This window comes from Camponotus floridanus, unplaced genomic scaffold (genome assembly GCF_003227725.1).
Source record: "Camponotus floridanus strain SB8 unplaced genomic scaffold, Cflo_v7.5 scaffold24, whole genome shotgun sequence".
NCBI classification, from domain to species: domain Eukaryota; kingdom Metazoa; phylum Arthropoda; class Insecta; order Hymenoptera; family Formicidae; genus Camponotus; species Camponotus floridanus.
The window spans coordinates 2,871,503-2,893,535 of record NW_020229370.1 but is presented as its reverse complement, the minus strand read 5'-3'; the positions used below and the strand labels follow the sequence as shown (position 1 = coordinate 2,893,535).

At 34.2% G+C, this 22,033-nt stretch overlaps 2 protein-coding genes and 1 long non-coding RNA gene across 4 annotated transcripts; 2 read left to right on the top strand and 1 right to left on the bottom strand.

Annotated features, from left to right (window-relative positions):
- The first annotated feature begins 9,844 nt into the window (after positions 1 to 9,844).
- On the top strand, positions 9,845 to 11,090 carry LOC109610381. The gene is made up of 2 exons (XR_002192789.2): positions 9,845 to 10,513; positions 10,686 to 11,090. It is a non-coding gene; the product is annotated as an uncharacterized LOC109610381 (long non-coding RNA).
- Positions 11,091 to 11,186: 96 nt separating this feature from the next.
- LOC105256550 (macro domain-containing protein CT2219) lies at positions 11,187 to 12,758 on the bottom strand. The gene is made up of 6 exons (XM_011266554.3): positions 12,511 to 12,758; positions 12,331 to 12,445; positions 11,956 to 12,210; positions 11,768 to 11,884; positions 11,480 to 11,685; positions 11,187 to 11,368 (listed from the first exon to the last, which is right to left on the bottom strand). Exons 1-6 carry the CDS (start codon positions 12,523 to 12,525, stop codon positions 11,282 to 11,284), a joined length of 795 nt encoding a protein of 264 aa, XP_011264856.1. The 5' UTR covers positions 12,526 to 12,758; the 3' UTR covers positions 11,187 to 11,281.
- Positions 12,759 to 15,029: 2,271 nt separating this feature from the next.
- Positions 15,030 to 21,674, top strand: LOC105256549. Of its 2 annotated transcripts, XM_011266552.3 has the most exons (8): positions 15,030 to 15,458; positions 16,585 to 16,724; positions 17,124 to 17,147; positions 19,409 to 19,597; positions 19,707 to 19,823; positions 20,317 to 20,404; positions 20,640 to 20,778; positions 21,104 to 21,674. In XM_011266552.3, exons 1-8 carry the CDS (start codon positions 15,416 to 15,418, stop codon positions 21,312 to 21,314), a joined length of 951 nt encoding a protein of 316 aa, XP_011264854.1. In that variant the 5' UTR covers positions 15,030 to 15,415; the 3' UTR covers positions 21,315 to 21,674. The 2 variants fall into 2 exon arrangements, with proteins under 2 accessions (XP_011264854.1, XP_011264855.1); XM_011266553.3 differs by lacking the exon at positions 17,124 to 17,147 and having other exon boundaries at positions 15,035 to 15,458.
- The last annotated feature ends 359 nt before the right edge of the window (positions 21,675 to 22,033 follow it).

The following is a 22,033-nucleotide window of genomic DNA, read 5'->3' as shown; positions in this document are numbered from 1 at the left end:
TGTACCGGTGAAAAAAAAAGTGAGATTTAACCAAAATTTTGCCACGCGACACAAATTGTAATTCTGGTAAAAATATCTACAATCATAGCAAAAAAAGATTTAAAATTATCACCTCAGAGAAAAATAGACTCCCCGTTCTTTATTTATTGACGTCATCGATATGTATAATTAGAGTATCCGTTATTTTATAGCTTTATTAAACAATAAGCTCGATTTTTCTCGAAGATTTATTTTGCCAGAAGTATTGTATATTAACGAGAAGTTTTATAATTGCGTCAAAATCAACCCATTTTCATCATTTCTGTTCATTAAACAAGTAAAATGTTCGTGTAAAATGTATTAAACTTTGAAAAAGCACGTTTAATTATCGCGTTATATTATAAGATGTGAATAGAATCAATAGTTCTTATTCTCTCTCTGTCTTTTTCTTGTCTTGAGTTTACTCAAAGTTTCTAATCAAACGGAACAAGAGATCTGCGGAAATGACTGAAAGGAAGAAACGTCAGCACGGTAGAAAAAAGAACGAAGGAAAAGATACGTATATATCGGACCTGCGCTTATTCACGACAGTGATTTTCAGGCATTATATAAGTATTACGCAAAGATCTTTTGTGCAACATGATACTCGAAAATATTCTCTCACATTAGTTATATATTTCACAATCAATTAATTTATTCAAATTGCGATTTAAAATTCAAAAATATATCCTATCGAATTATTAATAATGGTAAATTAAGATAAAAATATTTATAAAGATTTATACTTTTTTATCTCGTAATACAATTTTTATTAATTGTGCAAATTCTTGTATGAAAAAATAATAAAAGTTTATAAGAATAATTTATAATGTACTAAATTGAAGACATTGCTATCGCCTCTTGCTACTATATAAAATTTTTGAAATTTTTGTTTGCCGATATTAGAGATTCGAAAATTGGGATCGTAATAATAAGCGGATCACTTTGTTTATTCGATGGTGTAAGTGTGCGCGCGGAATCGTGTTTGATTCGGTGAAACAAGATTGGCGAAAGTCGTTTCGATATCGAGATTAATAATAAGATAGGTATTATCTCTTCGTACCTGACCGCAAGAGGACAATCAATACTGCACACATGAATTTAACAATCTACTTAATAATAAACTAGATTTTCAATAGAAATTAATTGTATCTTATTTGTAGTTGTTTGTAGAACAACAATAAATAAACTACTTATTAAATTTTATTTGGACAACATGACTTATTAAAAATATAGTATCAAGTTATATAAGTCGATATTGCTATAAAATCAATTATAAATCGAGCAAATCGCGAATTTATCAATTTTAATAAAAAAAAACTTTAATAAAAAAATTATCCAACAACACACATATATGATGATCTCTTCGAGATTGCATAGAAATTATTGCACAGAAATTATATTCAATACATAATATTTTGGGAATAATATACGTATCATTTATTTCTTTAATCAAAAAGGTTTGACTATGACAAAGATACAATTAATTAATAATTAATTGAGACGATTATTTTCGATTTTTTATTCAGCGTCTTTGTTTATATAAGGATTTATTATCAAGTGTCTCGTGATGAATATGCGCGTGACAATGTTTCGCGAAAAATAATCAGTAAAAACAATATTTATGCAATTTTTCTCCTCTCTATTTCTCGAGTAATAATTGCACCGCTCATAGAAACTGCCGAATAATAAATTAACGCGGGGGCGGAAAAAGGAGGAGAGGGGACGTCCGAGAAAGTGAAATGGTCTCTCTATGATATATCTTATGTACATCTTGTGCAGCGACACGTGACCAAGAAATTAAAAAAGAAAGTATGAAAAAAACGATATTTACTTTTCTAAGCTAAGAGAATCCATTTGTTAAATTAAGAAATAATTATCCCAATTATATATATATTCATTACCAAAAATATTTAAATTGTACGACATGAAAACATAATTATCCAGTTTGCAGAAAATCATCATTAAATATTAAATGTTGTTAGATATGGAGATAAATTTCAAGTCGAAAACATATTCAGACGTAATCTGGGGAGTGAGTTCAAAGAGGAATTAATATGTTTGTGAGAAGAACGTGATGTTATTTCTATCAAACACATGTAAACGCATATAAACAGCGAGAAACGGCAAAAATAACGATGAATCGAATGTAAGTATAGATAAGCGAAATAACGGCCCCTGCAACCGGAAAGTTTGCGAGAACAAGGTAAGCATCTCTTTACAAGCTCGTGCGAGCGTTGCTTCGCAATTAAATGTAATTAAATACGACAACTTGACACGTTATGTAAAAGCACTTCCGAGAATCGTTAACACATTCGGATCTCAAATTTCATGTAAATAATAGTCGATCGCATCTTTTCGACACAATCACGACGATAGCATATCATGTACCCTTTTGTGAAATATCGAGGTATCGGCCATAAAGTCGTAAAAAGTCGACGCACTTCCTTTGATCGGTGATCGCTCGACTGGCGGAAAGGCTCAATATCCAGAACATGGAGTATAAAAATTTTAAAGACACGTTTTATACTCGTTCAATATACATCGTATATATCGTCGACTAGATTCAAATTATCAACCAATAAGATTTTAACGACAGACAGATTTTTACAGACTCCAGTTTATTTTTCTTCTCCAATTTTTGAATGAATATAATAGCTCGAAATTTTTGCCAAATTTAAAGTTGTATATTTTCTTAAAAAGAAACAAATTTAACGTTACAATTTTACTGAACAGTTACTTCAACATACGTTACAATGATAATAATCGTAATAAAATTATATCTTTGAAAATAACGTTTTAACGGAGCAACTGTCCTAATATTTTTTCCTCTATTAATATTTGCATCAAGGAATCATGTGAATGCGAATTCGCGTTTGATTAAGAAGACGCCATTATGCTGGCGTATCTCCTAGATTAAGCGTAACGAAATCTCGACCACAGGGAAGGATTACGCGGCGAGAATCGCGGAAATGCGTGCTCACGCGGAGGCTAACGTTCGTGCAGCGTACAATGACGTAAACGGCCGTTTGATAGATGGCCGTAGGCGATGTCGGTGATAACAGCTGCAGGACATCGCGGGACGAATTGTCACGGCGTCGAGAAAATGTTCGAGACGACGGTTTGTTTCGCTACGAACAGGTGTTTCGAATATAATTTCGTTTCTCGCAGCCACCTGCGAGACATTAACCGCTAATTATAGAGTGAACTCGGGAGCGCGCAAATTTCGACAAAAATACGGAAATACTTGAGCAGGCTACGTGTAATAATTTTTTAAAGATTACTTGTATAAATCTGATGGCTCGTATCTTCTCTCTCTCGGCAAAATCAATAATTATAAAATATTGTAATTACATATATTATGTATATGTTGAAAGATGGAAAAATTGCAAAACAATTGCAGTTAATGATAGGATGTGTAATTATTACACGTGTTATGACTAAACCGAAAGCCATCAAGTATAATATTAAGTCTTCTTTTCATTGTTTGAAACGTATAACGATAAATGATAAAACTTACAATTCGCAGAACGATCGATTGCTCATTAAAATATATTCATTATCAAAGAGAGAAAGAGTTATTTGCGTTCCTCTTGGCATTCAAACATTCGTGTAATATAATTTTAAGTGTCTTCTGAGTTCTTCTGAGAAAGGGAGAGAAAGATCAATATTGTATCATTCTTTAATCATTTAAACTACGATGTGGATCAGACTTGGAGCACCTGTAGAACGTTAAAAAATCGCGCAAAAAGTCCGCGATAACAGCGCGCTCACAGGTGCGAGCAGAAATCTAGGATATTCGAAGTCACGCGAAATTAGGTCCTAGACCGTCCCTACAAACTGGGTCATCGGTACACGCGCAGTTAAGACTTACGCGGCCAGGAGCGGCCACAGGTTTCGCAGAAACTAGCGCAAGATTCGAAAATGTGGAATCTTTCGCCATTTTTCCCATTCAAATATCTCATTTGATAAGATTTATAAGTATTTGTTTCTATATCAAATTTTTATTAAATTCTGACTCAATTAATAATTTAAATATAATTGTCAATCGATTCTTAATTCAAATAATTTTATGCCTCTTTGATATTTATATTTTTCTAATAAATACACTGAGAGAAGAAAGTTGTTAACTTGACCAAACCGTTCAACTAAATTATTATTTTATTAATTGAAATATTTAATTATTTAAATTAAATAATACATATTAAATCTAACGTGATCTTTTAACTTAAATATTTAATTATTTCAATTTAAAAAATAATAATTTAGTTGAGAACGGTTTGGTCAAGTTAACAACTTTTTTTTTCAGCGTATCAATTAATTACTTTCATTCATTTTTCCAATTTGTTTTTATTTTTTTCTTTATTGTTCGAAAAATATTGATATACCGTTGAGCACTTATATTTTATACTTTATGTTAGTAATTGTCGGCATCAAATATAGATATACCAATAATTATTCTTTTATCACGCCGGCTGTTAAACGCGTTCACGATCTACATGTCAACAAGCGCCGTTATCAGGCTATTCCGTTTGCCGGTTCCGCTGTGTCAGACGACGTGCGTTTCTCGAGCAATTCCCGGCTTTCTGACAAAACTACGATAGCATACAACGAGCAAATGTATTACATAAAGAGCCCGGTTTCCATAATCCAAGAATAAATCGTCGCCGAGCGACGAATCTTCACGCGTTAAGAAGATTACTCTCTATTCGCATCCCTACGATGTCATCGATTCCAAAAGTGTGCTTTGTATATTTAGTCAAAGTAAACGATAAATCAATTGACATTTCATAGTGTATAAAATAAGTCTATCAAGTGTAAAGTTACAGCAAATGTTCAAATGTCGAGAAGAGTCATTTCGATATTTTACGAGATGTTTGGAAAGTCATATATATTTTTTTATTGTATTATATTTTTCATTTTAAATGAGATTTTTGCAAATATAATTAGAAAATTAATAATATTATATTTGTAACAGAACTTCGCGAGATGTAATTTAAGCGTGAAAAATATTTTCTATTCATAGCTGAATTCAACACTTGATATCATGATGATATTATTATATGTATATTAATAATTTATTATAATATAATGAATTAAAATTAATATCGAAATTTATATTTTACATCTGATGCATATTTTTTTAAATATTACATAAATAATTTTTAAAAGGATATACTATTTTATTTAATAAAATATCTAAAAAAAGAAAAAAAAAGATTGCACGTGATAAGAATGATATGATTGATACTTTAATATATCCAAGAATTTGTTTATTGATCGAATTCTTATTTTCCTTATTAAATACAAATATGAATGGAACAAGGTTACGGTTTTGTTAATCGAAGTTGGATGACCTAAGTTGTGTCACAAACTCCCTATGTCGATACGAAGCAATCGCAGCAATATAATTATCGCGATTGCTTTGCCGTACGACACCTGCAGGGGACGCAGCTTTAAAGAGTTCTTCCGGCGGTTTGTATGTGTGTATCATTAGGTTGTATCATTAGAAGAACAATGACGATGTAACGCGAGCGGCGTCGCGTATCACACACGATGTTCGTGAAAGTATAAAAGGCAATTAAAGTAGAACGTAAGGAGTATGAAGCAAGGGATTTCCTAATAATAAAATTCATCTTTTGTATAATTATCAGTAAAAAAATTATCAGTCGTTTTGCATAAAATTTTCAACGTCAGATACATATTATTTATCAATTTCAAAATTATTATCTTTCTCTTTAGTGAAATTTTATTTTATATCATTGCTCCCTCCTTCTTTTCCTCTCCTAAAATTATGATCAAAAATAGTAACAACGATATTCTATATTCAATTGCAATTTATATATGAATTAAATTCTTAATTGATGTATCAACAATACAACCGCGTGTAAACAAGTTTTTTTTTTATCAAGACACGCATCACTGAGCCTACGCGATATTGAAGATAATATCGATGCTTTAGTATGCTATAAAATTAAGTATCGATACTTGGATAATAAATATAGATCGTTGTAGAATTTTTTTTATGATCGGCGGATACCCAATAAGACATTGTTACTAGGAGGTAAATTTTTTCACGACCAACCTAGGAAGTCAGTAAGTACCCTTTCGAGAGAAGAGAAAGAAATGGACGGAGAGAAACGAATGATAAAAAAAAACTGTTTTGATCGGCTAGAGTGGCCGATGTTGTTACACGTCGACTACGAGGAAATGGGCGGTCATGAAAATGTTTCCGTGAGTCATTCAAGGGGACGACAACACCGTTGCCATAATAGAAACTTTTTGTAATAACGAATTTCTGATAGAATAAGTGCCGCAAAGTCACGTATTCTGAATGACAATACGAGCGTGAAATTTGGCAAAGCGAATTTAGATAAAAATGTTATCTTAAAATGAGAAAACATTTTTATAAAATTTGTTCTTTCTCTTTTCTCAAAATTAAAATTATAGATTTTCATTTAGCATGTTTCGAGGGACAAAATTCGTATTGAAAGACACAATTTTGTCTAACACATAATTACGATTTCCTAGATTTGATTAAACCTTTAGAGTATTTTTATAAGCGTGCAAAGTGTTTTATTTTTTACACAACTCTACGAAACTACGTCACCATGCATCGATTATACGATAATCATTGTTGAGCGTCAATGCGTAAACAATAGCACAGGAGTGAACTGTCTAAACCAGTACTTTCTAGATAATTATGGATGATGAGAGAGAGAGAGAGAAGCGACTGCAATTTATTCTTTATCGTTGACACATTTCGATGCACATCGTGACGCTTCGATACCTCTGCTATGTGGCAGAAATCTGTTTTATAACATATTATTAATGTTTCGAAACGTGATCGTTCAACGCACTCGTAGAGTTTGCTCTAATTTCATTTTTAATTTTAATGTTACAATATTAATTACACACATAAATTGCAGAATATAAAGAGCTCTTTGCTATCGTTACCTTTCCCTCGTAGTTTAAGAATTGAAAATTGAAATAAAATTTCACTTTTTACAAAGAGCAATAATAATTTTTAAATTCATAAACCAGTATTTTTATATTCTTAATAAGTTAATAAGTTAAGTTTCGCATAAAAAATGACAAAAAAATTATATAAAATTTTAATTGTAATATTATATTTTAATATTAATTGCAACTACATTATTAATATATTACTGTTAAATAGGCAGATAGATAAAAATGCCACAAAAATTATTAAAGTATCTATATGTATATATAAAATGCTCCAAAATATTCAATAATTTTCATGGCAGTTTTTTTGATTTGTTATCTCAATTATTGGAAAAATATTATGAATGTGTCGAAATGGAACGTGTCAAAGAAGCGTCTGATTTAAAAAATGTACTTATTAAAGATAATATATATTTAATATAAATTACAAAATATATGTAGTTCATATTAACGATACAATCGTGATTCAAATGTCCTCTCTCTCTATTATAAGATACAATCTGATTTGTTATCTTTTCTAAATTACATTATTTGCAGCAAGTGTCACGTATTGAATTTTTGATAACATTTGACGAGTATTTTTAACGCAAATGCCGAAATGGTATGGCAATACGTCGCTGCGATAATCAGAGACACATGAAACGTTTGATATAAACCCAGAGGAACGAATTTATACGATAAAAACGGCAGTTTATTTTTCGAGCAAAACTTTGAGAACTCTTTATTATATTCACTATATCAATTATGATTATACGATTTTTGTCTTGTTTTTTTATTGAAAATTAAATTAATAAATTTTCGAAATATCAGTATTGAACACTATTAACGGCTAAATTAACGCTAGATTGAATTTTTCCATCAGTGACAGTCCGTGACAGACCGTTTTCGAAGATCAAGATTTTAAATATATTGATAAATAATCTTCGTAACTATTATATTTCTCGCATTAAATACAACGTATGATTTATACACCACGCGATAAAAGTGCACGTAAATTTCACGTCAACATTCATAATAAAGCAGCCATGTTTTAAATCTAAAATAATATAGCACGAATATATCCGATCACAGAAATAATTATGTGACGAGCTCGTCCATTTTAGCGTTTCATTATCCGCGGCGGTGGCTTCTAACGATAAAATCCTCACGTGCGCATCTAACCTCAACGCGAAAGAGAATTTGCGGTTCAAAAATCGATCGTTTGTTGCATAATAGAAGGGGAAAAACTAACGAGCCGAGGGTGTATCACAAAGAACTCGAATACGCCACTCCCGAAATGACGGAGGAGGATCTTCCTTCTTCCCGTCGAGAATTGGTGACAGACGAAAATGTGGGGTTGTTAAGAAAGCCGTATAAGAGTGCCGGTTAAAATACGCGGGGACGAGTTTACGCGCATCCGAGAGACAGAAGAGGACAGAAATAGAGAGCGGGGGCAGGAAACAACTAACTCTCTACGGAGCCAAATCGAGGGAGAAGGAGAGACGACGACGAGAGAGAGAGAGAAAGGGATCGACGAGAAAAACGGAGTGACTCTCCTCGCCTGGCTAACCGTTCCCGCTCCCCTCTCCCACCCAATTTTTTTCGATACTTGGACCGTGCACTCACCTACGCACACGCAACTCTGTCGTATGCACCCGTACAACCTACGTCAGTACATGTGCACGCAACTACCACTTCCCCCTCTCCTCTCCTTCTCTCTCTCTCTCTCATACATATATATATATATATCATATATATATAAAATTCTTTATATTCTTATAATAAATACTTACGCGTCGAGATGCATACATGCGAGTTGAGCCTCGGCGACGACGTCGGCGGCTACGAGGACGTAGGAGAACGGGGGCGACGACGATGCTGACGTTGGGATCGGTAATAGCAGCGACGACGGTGGTAGACGGTGCGCGGCAATATCAGCGGACAATACTTGGACTCTTGCGAAAACGGCAGGAGCCCTAGGAGGTAGCGCGGCGCCGACGATTCAGACTTTCGTCGGTGCGTGCAAAGAGTCGCGGGCGACGACGGCGAGGCCACGCCGGCGAGCACGAGAGAGACGTCCGGGACACGTTGTTCGCGGCGTGCTGCTTCCTCGGGGGCCGCACATCGGCGGCGGAGACGATGCAGTCGTCTTGGAGTCGTGTCGGAGTCGCGGGTGCGCGCGCGCGCCCGCGCGAGAGCGCTCACGGTCGTTCGGTGTCTCTCTTTCTCTCTCTCTCTCTCGCTCTCTCTCTCTCTCTCTCTCTCTCTCGCTCTTTCTTTCTTTTTTCTCCTTTTTCGCCCGAGCTGTCTTTTTAGCTCTCACTCGCGCGACCACAAATTCGTTTCCTATTTCCTCCTCTTATTCCGTCCGCGGTCTTACGTCCCTCGATGTCCGCTTCTCTCGCTCGCGTCGTGCTCTCTCCGTCTCTCTCTCTCTCTTTCTCTCACGCTCTCCTGTCCGTCAGTAACCTAGAAAGCGGCAGCGGTGGCGGCCATTCAGGATTACGGGATCTCCGTACGTCCACCTCGTCCAGATCGGCCGACGAATTATCCGTCCCTATTCACTCGCGTTCACTCGACGAGAGCCCCGCGCACGTTTTCCCACGTCCTTGTCGCGTTTCGCGCGTCCGGATCTCCGGATCTGCGGAGACGATGCTGGGCTCATGCGGCGAGCGCACGCACGTTCCGTTCGCCCATTACGGCGCGTTCGCTTCGACTTTCTTGGCACGACGACGAGGACGGACGTAAGCGAGCGCGGATTACGAGATCCCTCCGGCAGGGACGACGAGCACGCTTACGACGCTCGGACACTCTCGGCCTCGCGTCCGCTCGCTTCGGAGCTATGCACGATACCGACCGGCGCACGGCTCTATTATCGACACTGTGCTCTTCCTCCTCTCCCTGTCTCTCTCTCTCTCTCTTCTTCCCTCACTATATATATATATATATATCTCTCTCTCTCCCTCACGACGCGCACACTTTACTTCACTCGTACTCTCTCGGCGAGTACAACGCGCACCCTCGCCACGGCGGATGCCGAGAAGCGCGAGCGACTGTACGGGGCCCCTCTTGGGTGTGCTCGAGGCGGCGACGAGACGGCTGTGGCGACGGCAGCGACGGCAGCGACGACCGCGACGACGACAACGACTGTGCGTCGTACTGCGTACCGCGTATCGTGTCACGGACGCGGAAGATACTCGCGTTCGGGCCGGGCCTCAGCACGCACTCAGGGATATTCGCCCATTTGTGACAGATTTCCCGTCCGAGATACACCGCGTTAACGACCGACCGACCGTCCCCCACCTACCGTCGCCACATACAGACATCACGGCACTTCGATTTTTCAAGATGGCGGCGCGCCGCCATAGCGCCGCCAGGGGCGCGCATGCGCCGCGGGCCGGAGGTGTAAATAGAGCGCGAAGAGCGCGAGGTGTAATAAAAGGTGCGCTTCGCTCGACGTTATTTTCGCTTCGGGATGAGACTCCGCGCCCCGATCGGTTCTCTAGACGTCGATTCGAATGAAAGTAGCGTTAAACGGAATGCATCCGAGGTAAGTCAGATTGGCACGTTTCTCGTGGTCGTTACGATGTGATGCGACATGGACTTTATAGTCGATGTTATGTATTTATTTGCTCGTTTACGACCGATAAGAGAGCGACAGGAATGCGAACTAGAAGGACATCCTTATCCCGATAGATGAATTAAGCGTTATTTTATTTCAGCGATGTTTTAGAAACATAACCTAAGAGATGCACACGCGCAGTGGAGTAAAAACATGTCTAAAAATTGAAATACAAAGTTATTTACAAAGTTTGCGTTTGTATCCAAGTTAATTAATCGTTTATCTGTTTATAATGTTATTGAAATATAACCTATTATATGCGTCGGTGCGTTTTCTATTCACCTGGACATTTTTTAACTTTGATGTGTTAAATTCGAAAAATCGCATAATTTCGAAATCGTGTAAATTATAAAGTTATTAAGTATTCGAAAGCCCTAACTTATCGTAATATATAGTCATTGTATAATCTATTTTGAAAATTAATTAGCGAGTAAGGTATGGAGACTGTTGTATAGTGTACATCTAAATTTGAAGCAATAAAACGACAAATTTATTCCCTGTGAAATTTTCTACAAGTTTTATGTTTATTTATTTTTTTCACTAGATTTTAAAAGTTAAATTAAGGTAGGATAAGTATGAAATATTCAAAATTGTATTAATATTCTATATTAACTTATATTTTGAGCACAACTTATGAAATATATTAAATAATATGAAGAACACCTTGTGTAAAAGCAAAGACCTACCGATAGATATTCAGTCGAGAGTAAAGTATTTTTGCAATAGTTCCTCGTATATATCCTTATCAGTTTTCAAAAATAAGCAAAATATAACTCTATCCATCTGCAAAATTATAACAAAAACTTTATGAATAATAACGATCAAAAGTATTTATAAAGAATGTAGTTTTCAAAGTATATATGTATGTATATATACATATACATATAATCTTACATCTTTATTTTCAAGCAGGAATTTCTTGACTGTCGATAAAGCTACTTTGGCTGCTGGTCTTTGCGGGTATCCATAAATTCCGGTTGATATGCATGGAAATGCAATAGTACGCAAATGATTCTCTTTCGCCACAGTCAGACTATTTTCATAACATTCTCGTAACTTCTCTGGCTTTTCACCTTGGGGACCAACGGTATGAATAACATCTGCAACATCATCATTTGAATGTTGATTTTAGTTAATAAAAAATATTATACTTTACGTTAAGCTCTTGCAAAAATGACTAACATTTAGCCGGCAGCATGTAACCCCCTGTAATTTTAGCTTCGCCAACCCTACATCCTCCTAATGTTGCACATTCTTTCTTTAAATTTGGTCCTGCTGCTCTATGAATAGCTCCATCGACTAAAAAACATTTTTTTTAAATATATGTATATATTTTGTCAAAAAAGTTTTTTAATACATTTTTTTTATACCTCCACCACCTCCCAAAAGACTCGAATTTGCAGCATTGACAATTGCATCTATTTCAAGCGATGTTATGTCTCCTTGCCATATCGATATTTTCTTAGCTATGACTTTGTCAACTTTTTCAGTATTCTCAAGAGTCTTGGGGATGTTGAACTTGTTCTTCTCCCAATATTCTGGCCATGTAGGAATTTGATCCACAGTTGTTACTCCTGATTTATAGTAACTTCTCTTCTCTTCCAGAGGCATGTTTAAGAATTTCTCTAGTTACAGGAAAAAAAAAGTACATATTTATAGAATATTTATCATAATAAATAGCCTATTTATTGACCTCTATTTGATTGTACTAATTAACGACATTAGATTGCAATTAGATTTCTTACGTTTCTCATCTTCGAACGACATCTTTCCTTCAAGTTTGATCGAAGCCGCTAAATTACGTCTCGATAAGAAATTCTGAAGAACAACTCGCCTAAAGGAGCAAGTAACAACGGTCGCCTAGAAACCAAAAGCAATTTTCGCAGCAAAACTCACGCGAAAGTAGGCACGCTCTTGTCCCTTACTTTCAGAGCCAGCATATTCCGGTGTCGAAGATCACTCTGAATTACTCTGAAGAACTGTCAGTTAACGACGTTACGTTCTTGCGGCTTGATACAATATGTCGTTGCGGATTTTGCTGTCCCCACGTGACCGCGAATTTTGATAAGCTCGTGCGACTTGCAAAAACACCGTTGTCTCGTTTACGTCTTTTGTACTCGCAATCTGCGAATATTATTTAACTCTTTCGATCTTAGCGTCAATGCCAAGACAACTGTCGTCATCTCGCGGTATTGATGCACTTCAATTTAATGCACATTCATTCTCTACATGAAAGATGGCAGCAGCATTGAAAAAATTTTTCCATAAGATTTGAATTCTGGCTGGATGGCGCTAGCCGTTGTATTTTCTCCTTTTGAAAAAGTGGTTTTACACATGTGACGGCAATATATTTTTCATAATTAAGATTTCATAATTTCTGCGAGAAAGATATCAATGATACGAAATTCTCTTCAGACCTTTTTTGGTGAGTAATATATAAATATATTAGAAATATGGAATGAATTATTAGTAAATAATACATGAAAAAAATCACGAGAGAAAGCGAAAGAGAAGAGTATGTGTATGTAATAAATAAAAAAAAGAATAATAATAATTAAAAAGTGATGAATAATAAATTACATGTAATTGATTTTATTAGTCAGTTATATTTAAAAAATTTATTTTCTTTTTCCGCAAAATATCTATATTATTTTAATAGATATCATTGAAAGAAAAGTAAAAAAAGACATTAAAAGTAAAACACTTGTCATACAAGATATAAAAAGATAATTAATCTATTCACAATAATAGATCAATATCAGTTGTAATGAACGAAATGTCTCAATTTATTAATAATTTATTAATATATACATATAAATTTCCATATAAAAGCAGCGTATTACATATGACGTGGAAAATTACGCGATATCTAATTATATCAATATCATGCCGGAGGCGAGCAAACAATACAGACGATTTTATCGTATATTATGAGTAAGATTTGAGTGAAACGAGCGGTGCGTAGGCGTACTAATCCGTGGGCGTTCATGCGAAAATGTGCCTTCAGCGAGACGTTAACCTGCTATAAAGTGCTTATCAAAGTGCTCCTGGTAGTCACGTAAATGCCACGATTTTCCGCTTTGTCTTGTGTCAAACTACTGATCCAACTACTCTCGACAAAATTTCATGATAAATATTTCGCAAGAAGGCAAAATAAAAAGAATCTCTTCTTTGGGAATTTCATTTTACGTGAAATTGAATTTACATTTGTTGACAGTAGGGGTTGCATTCAAAAATGTGTTGCTAGTTATGTATTCTTCAACTTGGAATAAAAATATTATTGAAAATATATTTAATAGTCTAATATGTTTTATTCAAAAACAATTTTTTATTGGAAAATTATAATAATATATATAATATATATAATTATAATTAATTAATTTATTTTATAAATTACAATTTTTGTTAAATAAATATTACCGATAAATTATGTTATACATTCCAATTTTGCTTTCAGTTTCTTTACTTCAACGTATTGTAGAGTTTCTATACTTCCATGTATTGTAGAGTTATATAACGTACTGTGCGATGTCACAAAGGAAGAAAGTTTGCCTTTTTAATGTCTCGAGGCTGATCTGACATTTAACGTTAGTAAATTGCATAAACATAATTTGCTAGATTTATATTATCGCGTGCAATACTTATAAAAGTTTTTCTCAATCGCGAAAGAGTTTCAAGATATTTTTGTTTCATCTTTTTCTTTTTTTTTTTTTAACTTCAGACCTATTGAGTCGAAAGGAACATTTTCATGATTTTGACGATGAACTTTCAGGTAACGAGTCGCCCACGGTCAGGTCACCGAAATACGATCTCCATGATCCCGTATGTGTATCGTGTGCTCCGAGATGTAGTTGCATCACTACTTTGCACTACCCGCTGAGTTCACGTCCACGTTTGCAGCCGGAATGAAAAAGCAGCGGAAGTTGCTGTCGGAGCTTGTACACGAAATTATTATACGACGCCACGGGTGTTCATGATTAGGAAAGTTTTCAAGTATATCGTAAAATGTAATGTGAAAACTTACAGAAAGTGCACAATATTTATCTTTTTCAATTATTTATTTTCTTACAGAAATAGATAACGAAATAAAGTAAAAACAGGCCCGGTATTCTTTTTTTTTTGTCAAATTTTGTCAAGCTTTTTCTGAAACATTTCCTGATGTATCCATTTTAATCCACTTTTTTATATATATAGACATGAAAGTTATTAAATCTACAAACAAGATATTTTTTTCTAAGCAAAATTTTCGAAAGTTAAAAAAGATAACGTTAAGTTAGAAATGTATTAACGAACACGAACAATTCTTGAAAATAATCGAAAAAGTGTTAAATAATTTTCAAAATTCATCAGCAAGAGAAAAAAATGTCAAGTTGTCAGTGCTAATTGTAGACACCCACGTGGAATCTACGCGGGGCGAAGTTGTATATATTTGGCTGCGCGCGTAATGTGTGAATGAACAGCTTTGACGGCGGGGCACTTGATGTCAACGTGGCAACAACATCGAGAACGACGGCAATGACGACGACGACGTCATCGGCGGAGAGAATCGCGTCTCTTCCACCACGTTGTACAGAACGGCAACGCGTAGTAGCGCATGCTGATAGCCGCCCCGCTATCGATCCATCCGCGCCCCCGAGCTTTTTCTCGCTTCTCCTCACAAGTCTCGTGAACGTCGCTACCGAGCAACCGTCCCGGCAAAATTGTATAACTCGGCGATTTTACTCCGTGTAATAACAGTATCCGTGTCCTGTCTCTCATTTCACTTGTATCGCGTTTTGTCATACGGTCAGGATATAACGTACCAGGAGACAAGCAAGCAACGGTAACGTTATGGCACGTCAAGGCGAACACTGCAGAGCGATTTTTCTACTGTGTAAGTTTTCCGAGACAGTTTCGTGCGATTCCTCGTTTCTAAACGGAGTGCGTCATTGCGTGTTTCCGATATTTTCACGAAGAGCGAGATGTAATCTATTCGTGATCATAAAAAATTGCGTCGATTGCCAGGTTGCGCCATTTAATCCACAAATGCGTTGGAGAGTTATCGTTTGAACGACAAGTTTTACGTAAGAAACATGAGCAAATTGTTTCGCGATCTCTCAAGAGTATTCCTATAAATAAAAAAAATATATAGTAGAATAAAAATGCGTGTTAAATACGATATGAAATTTACGAGGAATTATTTTGACACGCATAGTGCATCGAAGGGTTAAAACGAATGTCGATAACTTTGATAGATTTCAAAAACATTTCGTCAAAGCTGTATTTTACAGTATTTAATAAAAATTTGTAGCATATATTATTTATAGCATATTTTTTAATATGTATATATTGATATTAATAAAATATTCGTGTGACAGTAGGTAATTATATATAATGTTCTTGGGATCTTTCTTTTATTTGACATTTTTGGCAAACTATAATATATTCTAGTAGCTATAATTATGAGATTACAGTTCTATTACGAAGCAACAGCACTATATATTAAAACATTGCAAGAAAAAAGATACATGATTGCTTTAACCGAGAAATGTTATTTATAGTGAAAAAAAATTCCGCCAAGTCTTTAGATAGACTACATAATCGCGAAGCTTTCTATAGTCGGAAATTTAAATTGAGAACTACTTCCTGTTAATACGATATAAGTATTTTCCACAGTATTTCACGCGCATTCTCTAGTTTTTCATTAATTTTTATATTTAATTTGTCGAGAGAACGACGTCATCTTGTTTAAACAAGTAGGCGGAAATTAAATTGAATATATAATAGGAATTGAAAATTAGTCAATAGACTTTTAATTGCGCATTTTTTAATCTTATGATTTATTTTAAACGCAATTTAAAAAACATTTTTCTGTTAAAAAATTCTTTTTACATTTTATTTTGTCGAGTTAGAAGCTGATGCTTGTATCTCTTATCGTTATTAATTTACGAAAAATATATAGCGTAATACATACATTTCTGTAGAACATTGACGCATTTTCCTGCATTAATTTTTGACAGGGTGTGTCTCGGGCATTGCGTTCAGTATCCCTGTCTCTTCGCCGATACCGCGACAAGTGGACGATGAGCAACATTACACCACACGTAGAATGCCAAAAGTCGTCTTTATGCTGCCTACCCAGAGAACAAAATTGCCCTTGGTAAGCACATTTAATTCAATGACACTTGAACCTCTTTGCTAACTAGCTTTCTATTTTTTATATTTCATAAATTCTTTTTGCAATTATATCTTTTTGCTTCCATTATTTAATTGTTTTTTGCAATTAAACTTAAATAAAAACTTATTATACACAAAAGAGTTGAAAGTTGTTTCATATACTTTTTCTCTTGTATCTACAATACCGCTCAAGCGAATATATGTAATGGAGATCAATAAGCACCTTTTTAGAAATACAACGATTTACATTTTTATACACATGAGTAATTATTTAAATGGATTCGTGGAACGTGCTAATATATATATAGAAGGAAGAAGTTGTATCGTGTATAGTATATCTTTCTGTGTATACACTTTTACATGTTACATGCTCTTACAATAGCGGGCGGCAACCGATTCTACAAACGTGAGCTGCATTTTACTCTAAATCCGTACATAATCGTATTATCGCTATTATGAGCGCTTATTTAATTCCGAGATTTAAATCCGATAATTAATGTTCTGACGAAAGAAGGTATCATTATATGATTACATGATTTAGCGCGTTATGTATATGCATTTTCAGGAAACTTTAAAGATCTATCCATCATAGCAAGGTTCACCATTTTCTCAAGGTTGAGCTTACATTAAGCGCAACAACAATGGTTTTACATTAACATTATAATGTATGATAATGCGTGAAATTTTAAAAGAATCATTGTGTTGCGTGTATATATATGTAAACGTATAGCTACATATAGCTATATATATGTTTCTTATCGAAACTTTCAGCTCTCGGAACCTTGCTCTAATTTGCTCTACTTTATATATCTTGTCTTATATTATAATCTGTAAAGTTAAGTTTCTCTTTAGTTTATAATTCGGGATGAAATTCCATTTATATTTATAACTTTATGTAACACAAAAAGTGCATACATTTGAGAAAATAAGAACACTTATATGCAAAATATTATTTATCGTTTAAATTTATACATATGGAAAGCGCTAATAATGGCGAAAATGTAATTCTGGGGAGAAGTTAATTTTTACATGTATAATGTATAATAGAGGTTAATTTTTACATGTATAATGTAACGTCATATCCTTAACGAAATATCATAAATGATTTCATGAATAATATTTATATTCTCTTACAGTAATATAATCTTTTTTAAATAAAAGTTTAAAATTATATTTTTTTAATCGCGAGTATCAATATAACATTTTCTCGCAATTGCTCGATTTAGCGTGATTTCTCATATTAACCCGTTTATTGTTTCGTAGCCTGTTGCTGCTCGAAAATATATTACTAAATGATTTGGCTATGCCATGCTAATTTACATTTCATTACTGTCGACAATCATATGATTTCCGGTTGTTAAATGTCACAGGCAATGTTACGACCAGCGCATAAAAATTTTATTGACGTGAGTTTGCAATGTGATCATCGAGATAACTTACATGAAATTAAAAGTGAAACACACCCTTTTTAAGGACTCTATAAAAAATTATATGTGTGAAACATATTAATTAAAAAAAATTTATTGTCGAAAGTTAAAAGAGAATTTGCGATAAATTTTTACTAAGAAAAAGATCGATTTTAGATTGATCAGATAATGTATAAGCAAAAAGTAGCTCGTAAATGTGGCATACATGTGATATACTCATAAATACACTTGGGTGCTAAATGACCGATAAAATTTTAAGCAACTTGTTTGCTCGAGCACTTGTTCAGGCACCATTAATATCTTATATAAAGTTATTACCGGAATTACTTCAGCCATTAAGCTATTAAATTATGAAACATTTTTCTTAGATTACTTTTCTCACAATTATGATAAAAATTATAATTTATTATTATCCAAGTATTGAATCGTGAATATCCGGATTAAAGATTAAATTATGAAAATTTTGGAAAACGCATCATTTAATTAGAATTAAATGATGACCAAAATCTAAATCTAAAAAGAAAGAATTGTTATAATTTCTTAATACATACTAAAATTATATTAATTCTTAAAGATCTCAAATTTTATAAATTTTATGACTTTATTGTACTTTCACGCTTTTTCAATTTGATTTTAAGGCTGCGGCTTTAGCTTTATCGAGTCTTAAGCTCGATGTACTTACAATGGATTTATAGACTTTGGTGTTAAATTCTTATAAGTCTAATATCTGATTTTACTGTTATTCCTTGACATTTCGGTATTGGACATTTATGTGACATCATCGTACAAGGATTTTGCGTCTTTCTTATGGAAACTTTTATTATTATTACCCATATTAACTTGACCACGTTTCTCCTTATATTTTGTAATTGCGAGTTTATGTTTTGTAACACATGTTTACATTTTACCTGCCTTTATATTAACGACTCAATACACACGAGAAAAAAAGGTATTACGACAATGCTCGTTACGTTTACGTTGTAACAATAGGTGACCTTCTATAGAATCTACTTATAAACGGAAGTTACTTTTGTAGCAAAATAAACTAGATGTGAAAATTTTATTAAGCAATTTGCTTACATCGTTTTATCGAAAAATTTTTGTTGGAAAGAATAATTGTAATTTGAAACATTTCTGTTTTCTTCACGAGTCAATATTATTTTATGATTCTAATCTATAAATAATTATCGTTGATATCTCGTTCTTTTATTAATTATGTCGTTGTTCCTCTTTTTCATAGACGATAGCCAATTTCGAGGTCAAAACAACCACGATCCTGCCCTCAACGACCACTATGACCACACACAGATCGGTTTCAACGGATAAACCCTTATATCGGCTGGACAGAAGCAACGGACAAGCTTGCATCCTTCTTCAAGTGGATGCAATTATTGCCGTCAAGTATCGCACAAAATATGGCGACGACCAAGTAAGAAGTGTATAAATTAAATTTCAATGAAAAAAAAGAAATGTTTAAATGTTGTTAACGTAGTTAATGACATATATTAATTATAATTGATTTATTTTTATATTTCCAGGAAGTGGATATATATGTACCTGACGATGCGACCGTGACTGGAAATTGCGACAATGAAAATACGGTGACAATGTCCTTGAAATGGAATGCATTTGTATTATCTTGGAGTTTTGCTAAGGTAATATTTTGCATACAAATGCTATTCCAATTTTGAACTTCGTCAGAGATAAGTTCGATGGAAAATTATGCAAATATATATGAAGGATAAACCATTTGAATTGTGCCAGACACAGGGTTGCTTTTTGCGAAAATCGATATGAGACCTTTCTACCGAGATGTAGTTTATTTGATTTTCACCTTCATATCGTTGATTGCGTGCCAGAAGCTATCACGATATTCCGTAATTATATCTTGAACGAGTTACAGATTTCGCGAGACAATAGTAGAAGAGTTCTCTTTATCGGATGTAATTCAACGATTTCTTAACAAAGAAAGAATCATACATGATAAATTATATGATATTATTTATACTTGCAACAACAAAAATACACTTGGAAATATATTTTTATTTCTTTTTCTTTAATTTTCTTTAATAATCTAATTTTTGCATAAAATAGAAATGTGATCAACCCTATAATAATTTCACGAGATGCATGATTTTTATTTTCCAGACTCCTGGTGGCGAGCGTTGGTACGTCGAGAAAATTGAATTAACCTATAACTCTAGCGATAAACACTTTGAGCATGTTGATCAACCAAGTAAGTGCAATTAGTATCAATTTTACTGATTCAATATATTGATTTTTTGCCTCAAAATATTTTATTGAAATTCGATGATACATTACATGTTTTTTTAATAAAAAATAAAAATATATAAATATATAGAGAATGTTAAACTGTTAATTAAATTATTATAAATTATCAAATATATTTGACATTTTTTAAGAAAACTTTGACGCTACATTATTAATAAATTGTTTTATTAATATCTCAGACAAGACTATTCGAGTGAGTACCGGGCAGAAACATAGCGTCATGCTATTCCCTACGCCGGTTGGAAAGTCGTACGCTTGTTCCGATGAAAAAGTGATTGAGCTCACCGATGGCAAGAATCATGCCAGCGTACTTTTGAGGTATCTTATCATATTATCAAATCAATCACTCTAAAAAATTGTTTTTTAAAAAACCACGATAAAATAAGATATATTCCGAAATTATAATTGAGATAAATATCTTTTTGCTCCATATTTAAATATTGACACATATACTTAGAAATCTTCATTCAAGCTACTTTCAAGAATAATCTCTTTTTATTAAATCTTCTCAGTCACTTTAAGCGTTGAATTCAACGCAGAGATATGACATATGCCATATTTAGAAAAATTTTTTATTCCTGCCGAGACGGGACAATTCGTGGGAAGACTGACATAGACGAGAAAAAAAAATGAAAAATTTCAGAGATATGAAGCTGCAGCCGTTCAAGTTCAAGAACAACGAGTTCGCCTCCGAGTTCTCGTGCACCTTGCTAAGCGCGCGCGCCGGTAGAGACGAGACCGCGCCGGTCGCGGTCGGCTCCACGCTGGCCGCCGCGGTCCTGCTGACGATCACCGGTTACGCGGCCTACCGATATTTCAAAGTGAAGAAGGTCAAATATGACACGATGGAGTAAGGAGAACCAGCTGATCGATTCCCCACTGTCACGACGATGCCAAAACGTGCGCGTATCGCCAAAATCACGACTCGTAGTTTTTACCCCTTCCCCTCTTCCCACGCTAATTATTTCCAGGAAAAAAACTTGTATTCTCTGTCGAGCATTTTTTTTCAATTGATCACGAATCTGTAACAACCGTAATTATCGCGTAACGATTTACAATTAAATTTTCGAAGATATATAATTAATATAGATCGAACAGTCAAATTGAAGACGACTCTAATTAAAAAAGGTTCCATGTTTCGCGAAATATCAAGAGAGAAAAATTTGAGATATTCTCTCGTGAATATACGTTAATGAATATTTTAAAACTTTGCTGCAGAGGTACATAAATAGATATATTCGTATTTTTTAATCATTTGAAAAAAAGATAGTCTTGAAGGTAATATTGATTATTATTGATTAATGTTATAATTTAATTCTATCTTAAAAAAGTTTTCATCATTATTCGATTTAACTTCACAATTATTTTTGATTTGTAAAAGATTTTTTTTACTTTGTTCTTTCATGTGCAATATTTGTTTATCAAATTAGAAAATATTGCCAATTTTTTTTGCAATTAGAGAAATTTTGGATGGCGTTTTAATGCACCATTATACATAGAAGATATAGATATCATTGAAGTTCATATTCATGCCATAAGAATTAATATAAAAGCGCGTCGAGACGAATGCAAT

Coding starts and splice junctions, on each gene's coding strand:
- LOC105256549 (XM_011266552.3), top strand. CDS start 15,416: ATGGCACGTCAAGGCGAACACTGCAGAGCGATTTTTCTACTGT. Junction 15,459..16,584: donor CAGAGCGATTTTTCTACTGT/GTAAGTTTTCCG, acceptor AATTTTTGACAG/GGTGTGTCTCGGGCATTGCG. Junction 19,598..19,706: donor CAAAATATGGCGACGACCAA/GTAAGAAGTGTA, acceptor TTATATTTCCAG/GAAGTGGATATATATGTACC.
- LOC105256550 (XM_011266554.3), bottom strand. Junction 12,211..12,330: donor GTCGTTCGAAGATGAGAAAC/GTAAGAAATCTA, acceptor TCCTGTAACTAG/AGAAATTCTTAAACATGCCT. Junction 11,369..11,479: donor TCCTGCTTGAAAATAAAGAT/GTAAGATTATAT, acceptor ATAATTTTGCAG/ATGGATAGAGTTATATTTTG.